At 37.7% G+C, this 11,394-nt stretch overlaps 1 protein-coding gene across 1 annotated transcript in view; it reads left to right on the forward strand.

The window, feature by feature from the left end:
• Positions 1 to 9,955, forward strand: part of LOC107653615 (glypican-1) — a 36,205-nt gene extending 26,250 nt beyond the window's left edge. The window contains exons 2-9 of the mRNA XM_016440367.1: positions 2,900 to 3,058; positions 4,074 to 4,471; positions 6,506 to 6,671; positions 6,849 to 6,979; positions 7,132 to 7,269; positions 7,355 to 7,485; positions 8,474 to 8,649; positions 8,997 to 9,955. Coding sequence (XP_016295853.1) covers positions 2,900 to 3,058; positions 4,074 to 4,471; positions 6,506 to 6,671; positions 6,849 to 6,979; positions 7,132 to 7,269; positions 7,355 to 7,485; positions 8,474 to 8,649; positions 8,997 to 9,205 — 1,508 coding nt within the window. The 3' untranslated portion in view covers positions 9,206 to 9,955. The remainder of the gene's footprint in view (positions 1 to 2,899; positions 3,059 to 4,073; positions 4,472 to 6,505; positions 6,672 to 6,848; positions 6,980 to 7,131; positions 7,270 to 7,354; positions 7,486 to 8,473; positions 8,650 to 8,996) is intronic.
• Positions 9,956 to 11,394: the final 1,439 nt, after the last annotated feature.

Here is an 11,394-nt window from a genome sequence, read left to right on the forward strand (position 1 = left end):
TGGCACTACACTCTGGCACTACATTTAAGCTATTAGTTTTGGTAACAAAAACATACACGCTGTTTTAGAGATGTTAAACTCTAAACAGCATTGTTCTAGCCAAGCTGTGACATGAACCAAGGATTTTGTAAGTTCATTTGCAACTTGTGCGACACTGCTTCCATGTATATAGATTACAGTGTCATCCGCATACATTTGGATGTTAGTGTTGGGACAGACGGATGGAAGGTAATTGATATACAACGTGAAAAGGAATGGACTCAGAATAGATCCTTGGGGAACGCTTGTGGATATACTTAAGGGGTCTAACTTATGATTGTGTATTCTGACATACTGTCTGCGACCGGACAAATGTGATTCAATCCATCTCAAAGTCTAATAATTTAGACATAATAATTCTGTGGTTTACAGTGTCAAAAGCCTTCCTGAGGTCAAGAAACACCTCGCCCCAACAACCCCACCTTTGTCTAATAGAGACTTAACTTTTTCACTGAAGTAACGTTTTGCCATCTCAGTTGAATAGTTTGCTCTGAAGCCAAATTGCATTAAATGCAAAGCAAATGAACTGGTATTCAGATAATTAGTGATTTGCGCAGCCATCGGTTTCTCTGCAACCTTTGAGACAATAGATAAAATAGTAATAGGTCTGTAATTACTAGCAGAATGAGAATCTCCGCTTTTGAATAGAGGCACAATAAAAGATGACTTCCAAGCATGTGGGAGCATCCCTTGAGAAACTGAAAGGTTGATCATTTTGGTGATAGGATTAACTAGTGACTCACTAAGCTCTTTAAACATTACTACATCCATACCAAATATATCTTTTGCTCTGGACGGTTTAAGAGATGTAATTGTTCTTATGACATCTAATTTAGTGACTGCCCTTAATGTAAGGACTTGTTCCAGTGAATTAACCGTTCAAACTTCTATATACTCAGGAGAAAAACATTGTGCAATTGTGACTACAGAATCAATGAAGTAATGATTAGGTACTTTGGCCACTTCAGCTGGATTATTAATCAGCTTCCCATTTACTTTTAATTAAAGTGATGTCCTATCTTTTTATCTCCTTTTAAATTATTCAACTGGTTCCAGATTATTTTAAAATTACTGCTTGCCTGTTCAATTATCTTCAGGGAAAAAATCTGGCTTAGCTTTTCTGAGTGTCTTTACCACCTTGTTCCTTAATGTAATGAAATGTTGTCATTTCATAATGGAACGAAATCATGACTTAACTAATATTTTTTTGAGAATATTCGACTGTCTTCCTCCTGATCTTTTCCGATTAATAAATCACCCCATTTAATCTGATGGAACGCACATCTAAATTCATCTAGTTTATGTTTTGGGACACCATAAGGATCATATTTCCTTACGAATTAATTGAATCTCTACTAGATAATTTTCTGGCCACTAAAATCAAATTGTGAGCAGAGAGGCCTGTTAAAGGGGTCATATGATGCGATTTCAAGTTTTCCTTTCTCTTTGGAGTGTTACAAGCTGTTTGTGAATAGATAAGATCCCTAAAGTTGCAAAGACTAAAGTCTCAAACCCAAAGAGATATTTTTTATAAAAGTTAAGACTGGTCCACACCCTCCTAAAATGCCTTGTTTAAACCCGCCCCCACATGTCTACGGCACGATGTGGGAAGATTTGCATAACGCCGCCCAAAAGAAAGAAGGCATAGCTTTATTTTTCCTGCTAGCCGCCATGTTGTGAAGACGCTGTGTGTTTCGTTGTGAAAGTGAAAATACTTTGTGTGGCCTTCCAAAAGAGGACACGACTAGAAATCAGTGGTTAAGTTGTATTTACAATACTGTTCCAGAACACTTCAACCCAAATATTCAGATGTGTGCAACGCATTTTACGGAGGACGAGGACTGTTTCCTGGGAGAGTAGCCTACAATTCCGGTGTTCTGACAAATAATGCTGACTCACAGCCTGTAAGTACGTTTTCATATTTAAAGGATTTACCACTGACGATTCAAACGCGAGTTTTGAGCAGTGTAGAGTAGGGCTTGTTGTTCGTCATTTCTCCCATCACAAATGCAGACATGGTTTTACTTACTAAAAATTAAATGAATTTGAGTCCTTGTTGAATTAGTTATTCTTGTAGGCCCATTAATCAGTTGCTTCAGATCGAAATGATCATATATCTGTTTGAGACTATTTCTAAATGTTTTGTCATCCCAATTAATATTAAAATCTTTCATAATAATAACCTCTTTCAACAAAATCACACAGTTTTAGTAATTGTTTCAAGTTTTCATAAAAACTAGTATTAGAAGAGGGAGGTTGAATAAGATTCAGACCAATACATTCCAAATCCATGCAATTTGACCAAGCGATTTCATTACACTGGATGCCAGTTTTCACATAAATCATAACTCCACCCCCCCTTAGAACCAACTCTATCTTTCCTATACAGTTTAAAACCAGGTTCTTCTGATGCTGCTGACGGAATTTTCATGAAGCCATGTCTCGGATAAACAAAGACCATCTAAATTAGAATCTAGTAAAATTATTAATTTGATCACTTTTTAATATAATACTTTGTATATTCAAATGACCACCTAAGAGTTTCTGTGTTGATGAACAGCAGAATTGCATGCTGTAATATATACATATATATATATTATTTTTTTTATTTTATTTTTTTTGCATGAGTCTCTCACACATTACAGACATTTACAGAACACTGTGTGAGATCCATCTGTCTTTGTTTATGCTTTTCATGGAAGTATGACATCATGTTTCACCTTTTCAGGCATCAGTCTAAGTTTACAATTTTATGGAGCTTGATATATGATGTTATTGGAGTAATTGGCATCTTTGCTGCCATTTAAAGGCAGGTTAAAAACTCTACTTAAATCGTATTATCTTTCCATTGAATTTGCAGGTGAGCATCTCCGCATCTGCCCACAAGGATACACCTGCTGCACCAGTGCCATGGAGGATACGCTGTCGAATCTGAGCCGCCGGGAGTTTGAAGGCCTGGTTAGGGAAGCGGGACGTTCCATTCAAGCCTCGCTGAATGCCCAGTACAGGACCTTCGACAGTGAGTCCAAAACTCAAATGCATTCAGTCTTGTAGTTGGTTGGGTTTTGATGTATTATGTCTCACAGCTGCTAACACGACTGTTCAGTTTTTCCACTGTAATGTTAGTAAGATGATTTTCGAATAACCCAAACATTTAAGTTGTCATTTCTCCACCCAAAGTGTAAAGCTGAAGAAGAACAGAGTAGCAACTGCAGAAACTCGCAGAAGAAATGAGATTTAGAGGTTTTACAGTGTACTTGTACTGTCACGGACAGCTGTCTTATCCAGAGTGGTATTTTATGAAACTTCATCTGCTTTTAGTTAACATTTTTCCTTTACCCGTCTGCAGATTTAACAGCTTCAGGGTTAATGAATGTGAAGGGTTAAAGAGTTGCAGCACTTTGAAGCCCAAACTCTCTCCTGGTTTGACATTGTGAGTTTAGATAAAAGGAAAACTGTAAAGCTCATATGCTTTCACAATGAGTGGTCCTCACAGGGCAATTACAGTGGGTTTTTATGGCCTTTTACTGCAGTGCGTGATAAACAATATAATGATAAGAGTAATGATCGCAGTAAAGATAAGAGATTTTGATGCAGTTGTTCAATTTCCTGACCCTAATTAGATACTTTCTACAAGCCACAAAATTAGAATGCATCAATTATACATGCATTTTATATATATATATATATATATATATATATATAATTTAACTATTATGTTAAATGAAATAAAAATATTAAAAATAAATAAATAAATATCAACATGTTTATATATTTCTATTTTATAACAACTGTGGAGAAAATATAAAATAATATTATTAAAACTGCAATGTAAAACAAATTTTCCACAGAAACAAATATCGTTTGTAAATTCTATTAAAAGCCATGTAAAAATTCTGTAGTCAGGGTACTTCAGTGTTGTTGTACTGAAATCTGCAACTACACTGGCAAACAGTAGTCAGGGGACACAGTTGTATGTGATTTCTTTATTAGTTTCACTCTGTGATAAGTGACTTCCTTTTTTATCCATGCAGCATATTTTCTGGAACTCCTAAATGGCTCTGAACGGTGGTTGGAGGAGGCCTTTGTGGCCTCTTTGGGGGATTTGTACCGGCCTAATGCAGGAGTATTTCGTGACCTTTACGCCGAACTGCGTCGATATTACAGCGGTGCCTCCCTGAACCTCGAAGAGGTCTTGGATGAGTTCTGGATGAGGCTCCTGGAGCGTCTTTTGAAGGCATCTGACCCTGAGACCGCCTCCCTACTCTCTGACGATTTCCTGGAGTGTGCCTCCAAGCAGACAGAAACCCTGCGTCCTTTTGGAGACGCTCCACGGGAGCTGAAGACCAAGCTTGTGCGAGCATTCATAGCTGCTCGGGCATTCGTTCAGGGCCTTAATGTGGCTGGAGAGATTGTACGGAAGGTGTCTCAGGTATAGTGGATTATTTTTCTTTTTTAGGATGGGTGTGATGTAGTGGTTAAGGCTCAGGGCTGGTAACGGAAAGAAACATGCCGTGTGCCAAGACCGTACTACCCTTGAGCAAAGCAATTAATCCCAGGGTGCTCAGGGGTGACTGGTAGCATTCGTGCATGAAAGTTAAAAACAAGCGTTCTGCTAAATAAGTTATAAATAAAACCCCTAGAGTGTACACTTATGTAGTATTGTTTGGCAATATTTCCAGTCCCTACCAGCACTGGCATCTTCTTGGCAAAATTGCTCAAGTTCCTTCAAATAGGATTGGGTCCATTTGGGAGCAAAATTTCAAAGGTGCTCAACTGAACTGAGATCTAATTTTCTTGATTTTAAGACTCACCAAGTGTCTTTTACATCTTTGTCTTGTTAAAATATGACTCTTCTGCCAATAATCCTCAATGCTCTTGCAATGCAGATCATAGCATATTTTGCTCCAGAAACTCTACTGACATTGATATTTCCAAATGAGTATTCCAGTGTGAACTCCAGGGTTAAGTTCTGCATCAAATATAGTGCTTCACATCAAAGTCTTAAAGTTCAGTTAAGGTTTCATCAGACCAGGGATTCTCCTCCAAGTCTATGACATGCCTTTTGGGCAAACACCAGCAAAGTGATAAAGTCTTCCTTCTTCCACCTTCCTTATGAGCCAAATTTATGATGTGTTCTTGCTCTTGAAGCGCTATTGTTGCCTCACGACAGTGTCTCTCATCTATGTTATGTAGGACTGTAACTCTTTAGCATTGCCAACCTCTTCTTGTCCAGACACCCAGTTCTGGCAGAAGTTCAATTCTTTGCAGATGCGCAGTTGTTCCATATTTTCTCACCTTTATAATGACAAACCTCACAGTGACTCCAGGCGTATTTAATATGAATTATATCCTTGCCCTGACTGGTATTTTTCAAGAATCTTGCCTCAGATCTGCTTATAATGATCCTTGGTTTCTGCGGTAGGGTGTTTCCTTGGAAATGAAGTGTGTATTCTCCTAGAGACAGGTGTATTTGACATTAGAGTCATACAGCAATTGGAAAAACTCTTCAATGAATCATTGAATCCATGGTGTAACACTGTGCAATTGTGAGAGAGTCCAAGGACACCAAAGACTATATATGGCTTAAACTCAAATATGTTGTTCATTGATTTTATGTGCCAAAATGTATAAAACCATACATACCCTTGAGTGCCATACTCTGTGTAGGTGGTCTGGTTGCACTAAAAGGGAGCAGTACCTTTGAGTGCCCTAGTACCTAGAAAGTCAAGCAACAGATACTCCCAAATTCATCAGTACTAGATCCATGACATCAAGACAAATGCCTACACTGCAGCATTCACGAAGATGGTTGCCCCAAATCCACACATGGAAAATTAGTCCAAGTCCTTAGTGGCTACCCTACCCTTCCTTAGAACTCCCTGCTGCTTTGACAAATGAAAGTAGGGCGCAATGGTACCTCTCCATTCTTTAAGGGATTTCTTACAGAACTGGATTCAGTCTCCTGGTGCCAAACTCTCTGGAGATTCCTGCTAAGCAGACCTAAATTCTTGCTGATGTTGGGAATATATCAGTTCGGAATATTGCACGTCTTGTTTAAGTGGTCTTATGTTTTTATATGTAAAAGCTGAATCCACTGCTTGGCACATTCCAAGGGATTAGAATTAAGTTGCCTTCGGCTAATATACAGCATGATTACTCTACCTTCCAAACTTGGTTTCCCAAAAGACATTAAAGTTACTGCAAAGTTTTTCTTACATAATAGATTACCTGAATCCACGTGCAGATAACATGCTTAGCTGGAGTCAATAAAGAAAATCAAGCTAGCTCACTTATCTTTACCAACGTTCATGGAAAATGAAAACAAAATTGTTCAGCTTACGCTAAAAGGACTTGCAGTGCTTTTATTACAGGAACAGTTCTCCTGAAGTGATGCTGTGTTAATTGCCTTCCTCACAATAGTGTTAGCTCATAGATAAATGCTTAATGGTCACTTTTCCCACAGGTTCCTTTGAGCCTGGAGTGTAATCGTGCCATTATGAAACTGGTGTACTGCCCTCATTGCCGAGGGCTGGGATCAATCAAACCTTGCGTCAACTACTGCAAGAACGTCATGAAGGGCTGCCTGGCTAATCAGGCTGACCTGGACACTGAGTGGCAGAGCTTTATAGGTAAAGCAGAGATTATACCACACAAACTCTTACTCTTTTGTTGGTTGCTTGATTTCTGTTTTTGTTGCATCACACTGAGGAGAGCTGTCACTTTGCTAAATACAGTATTTCGGTTTCGGCCTTGACATGAAACTTACTTGACACTGGTAATTTATTCACACACTCTCTTTTCCTCAGAAACCATGCTACAGGTGGCCTCCAGTTTTGGTGCCGAGCCCAGTATGGACACGGTGATCTATTCAATTCCTGTGAGAATCTCAGAGGCTGTTCTCGCCATGCAGGAGAACATGGAGATCTATACCAGCAAGGTTAGGACATTGAAATAAGCATCTATTTTAAACTTGTGCGAGTAGGTTAGATTCAGATGCATGTGAGGTGTCGGTTTAAACAGTTTAAAGATTTATTGATCACGTAAGGACCGTTTATACAACTATACACAGAAGTTTGTGTTGCGTTTCAGGTTTTCAAGGCCTGTGGGGACCGTGGTGAGGAAGGAACACCGAGTTCAATATCTGAGGAGCCGAAAAAGAAAGGAAGTACAGTTACTGTCCTGGAATACAAACCCAGCCCCAAATCTGCAGCAAGACTGGAGGTGCAGGTGTGTGCATGTCTGGCAGTATCCACTTTTGGCCAACTTTTATGAGTTTTGTACAATGTTATTGAAGTGTGTGTGCAATTCCCAGGTCACAGACGTGTCCAGTAAACTGAAGGAAATGCAGTTTTACTGGATTCAACTCCCTTCGGCTCTGTGCAGCGGTAAAACGGCTTCTTCAACCAGCAGTGACAAATGCTGGAACGGCATCACAAAAGCCAGGTATTACATTTTTATAGAAAATATAAAATCTTTTCACTCTATGATGAGAGGTGTCCATTCAACTGGTCAGAATGTGTAATTTCGGGATAATTATTATATAATCAATCAATTTATGTGCTTTTCAAGGCTAAATAGTTGTGCAGGATTTTGATGGATGACTTTTGAGATGTACACACATTATGAATTTATAGATTGTTACTCATGGTCAGTGCTGGCAGACGTCTGAAAACTGCATCCGTCTCTCTTTTTGCGGCCAAAGTCATTAAATTGATTGTTTAGCTATCACTGCCACAGAACTGAACTCCCATTGCCCAAAGTCATCAGAAGTGATTAATCACTGGATGAGGTTTACATCTTCATTTGTAGATTTAAGTACCGCAGAACTTTATTTTTAGTCAGCACTAATACCTTTTAGCTCCGTATAACTAAACTGGCAATCTCATGGGGGTAATTAATGCATACTGGTATGTGATTAGTGGTGTTTGCTAACACAAACATCCTTATTACTATTGCTCAATTACGGTCCATATACAGACAATGAAAACAAAACCCTACAGACTTCCATTTGGGACTTGAGCCAAATCTAAAGACTAGAATATCAGAGACTTGACGACATACAGCTAAAACACCCTAGCAACCACATAGCAAATCACTCAGAATACCATAACTGCTAAAGCCATTGCATTGCAACCACCTAGACCTTGAACTAGACCCTAGCAACCACACAGCAACGCATTAAAAACCAATCAAACTGTTTTGCAACATGCTAAAAACCAATCAGAGCACCTTAGAAATGTGCTAAAAACCACTTAGTATTGTAGCAGCAAGTTTTGCAAAGCATGACGTGCTACCATCGAGTTTGTATTATTGATGTACAAGCTTGGTTTTTATTTCAGTGCAAGGTCGTTAATTGTGAAAAATGTAATACAAGAGCTATTTACAAAATGTGCGTGATTGAAATGGTTCTGGAAAATCTATTTTTCTGCAGTTACCTCCCAGAGGTCATGGGCGATGGGCTGGCCAATCAGATTAATAACCCAGAGGTAGAGATTGACATCACCAAGCCCGACAGGACTATACGTCAACAGATCATGCTGCTGAAGATCATGTCAAACCGCCTGAAAAACGCACTCAATGGCAATGATGTAGATTTCCAAGACACAAGTAAGCGGCTAAAAATGCTAAAGAGCTAACTAAAAATAAAAGACATGATAATTATACAATTGGCTTCATGAAACAAGAGAACAAATTTGTGTAAATCATTCACCCATAACTGAATTTATTCAGTTCACTCGTTAAGTCTGATTTACTACTGTTACATGAATGAGGCTCAGTGATGCTAAATTTAGCACTGTTTTAGGGCTGGATGGTCTTGCAATTTGCAATAGTGATTTTGTCTCCTTAAGTATGCTGCAATTTCATGTAAATTAGATATTGCATAGCAACCATTACTTCTGTGACCTGTTTTGCACCAAAGTAATCATCATGTTTTTTCCATGATGTGTTTCTAGGTGATGATTTTAGTGGCTCAGGAAGCGGCATGTGTGCGGACCACCTGTGCGTCCGTGGTAGACCTCCAGTCTTTGGGCCGAAAACGGACAGGCCTAAACTCTACGCCTATGCCCCTGAAAACAAAAGAGTCAAAGGATCCGGGAACCAGATTCAGCCTTCCGTCATCTTACTGGTTCTGTTACTCGCGACTCTACTGCTGAGACGATAATGGAGACGCTAAATCGAACTTTGGGATCTGGGTCAGGAAAGGGATAGGACAAGGAATGTTTCAAAAGAAAAAGAATAGATAAAAATGAGAAAAGGTGAGCTTAAAAATTGCCAAAAGAAACCTTTTGAGTGAATGGACATTTTAATTCCTCCGGAATACGACATGAGAATAGGTGGAAAAGGAAGTTTGTTTCTGTGTATGTTTATGTTCTGTAATATACGTCAGAATTAAGAGCTGACTTGTTGCATCAATTGACATCTTGCTTTTTTATCTTTGAATGTAAAAAGATGAACTGGACAGGAAGAATGGCGGTGTAGATTTACAATACGAGGTTCTCAGCCACCTAAGCGACTTACCCACAATTCTTTGCTTTTAAAGTCACACAGTCACCAAGTCACCTCGTGTTTCATTTCACCATGCTTGAGTTACGCAAGCTTGTCTTTGCACAACTGTTCTTTTTGTCTTAAATCTTTCAGAGATGGACATTAAAAACAAAAAACTACATCAGTCTGATCCCTTTTAGATTACAAAATGTATGAACTTTGGCATGGACATGAATTGAAATACAGAATTGTTGAATATCTGAGGAACTGTGTAATTAATTGGAATTATGAATGGTGTTTTTTTTTGTTTTTTTTACTGTGATTCACTTGGTTGAGTCAGCAATGATTTTGTATGATAGCAAGCTGCAATAATAGATGAATTTCACACACAAAAAAACTGTCAGGAAATGTTTTTCACACCAGCATCAAAAGAAAAATAAATACTTTGCATAAAAGAAAATATAGCCTATTTTTATTGCATTTCTTAGTAATTATTTTCATAATCATTTTTATTTAAACTTTTATTACTATTTTCCTCATTTTCCACATCTAACCATTCTTAAAATAAGCAAAATTATAAACAGTTTTATTAGATTTATATTTTAAATAAATATTTGCCCATAGGAGAATCATCATAAGAAGAATTTATTTTCAATTGTTTCATAATTTTCATAATTTAGCAGGAAAAAATCACACAAGAATACATCATGGTAGTTTATTATTATTTATACAGATTTTTTAAATATTGTTTCCAAATAGGATGATTTTCATTCAAATTCGAATTTTTCACTTTACATTAATGAAAATTTCATTAGAACTTGACTTATTGACAATTATCATGAAGAAAACATTAGAATGCTAAATTAATAAATTAGTCAATTTATCCTCCAAAGAAATAGGCTTTCTTTTTAATGAAAAATATTTTTTTTCTCTGATTTTGGTGGGAAATATGACCCAGACATGTGATTCTCTTGTCTGAAATATAAATGTAAAACAATAAGCGTCCAAAGGACAAGAATGCAAAACAATATTTGCTTCACTCAACCCAATGCAAACCCAATGCAAACCAAAAAAATGGCTGCGTTATTGCTCAGAGCAGTGCAAATTCATATTTGTAATGTCACTTCTGGAGAACTTTCAGCACTGATGGCAAGTTAAATAGAAGCATGTGTCAGCCTTGAATATGATTTGCCTTGAATGAAATTTCATTATAGCCAAAGCCAATGGGAAGCAGTCATTTACAGAATGTACTTTTAAAATAAAAACTGTCACTTTGAATAAAAGTTCGTAAGGCATAATGACAATTTTACGAATGATTCCAGAGCAATATGATTAATTAGACTTGTGGTAGTGATGTTTTAAAACATTTCCAAGGAGCTGATTCAGATTTACGAACGTAACGTTACGATTTTTCTGAACGTTTGATCAGACAAAAAAAAAAAAAACACATTCCTACAAAATGTCTTACACTATATCAGCATCTAGTCACTGAACGTTGCATTTAAAGGTGTCAAATGATCTTCACGTTTCTGATATTCGTTTTTTTGATGCACAACTAGGGCTGAATCCACAAGGACCTGGTTTTGTCAGACACAACATGTAAAAAGTTGTGGAATGTAAACGCAGTTGAAAATGTACATGACGTAGTGTACGATCTCTGTCACAGGAAGGTTCGTTTTTGTACTCGGTTGTCCGATATAAATGAAAAGCACATTGTATACTCTTAGTCGATCGCATGACTCAATGAATGGACATCGAGAAGAGCTCAAACACAAGCCTAATGTGTTTCATATGACAGTGACAGATTGAGCACACACTCATTCAAGAGAGGCAGAGGTGTGTGTTAATGAACATTTGATTTTGTTA

This window comes from Sinocyclocheilus anshuiensis, unplaced genomic scaffold (assembly GCF_001515605.1).
Source record: "Sinocyclocheilus anshuiensis isolate Anshui unplaced genomic scaffold, SAMN03320099.WGS_v1.1 scaffold1079, whole genome shotgun sequence".
Lineage (NCBI taxonomy): Eukaryota > Metazoa > Chordata > Actinopteri > Cypriniformes > Cyprinidae > Sinocyclocheilus > Sinocyclocheilus anshuiensis.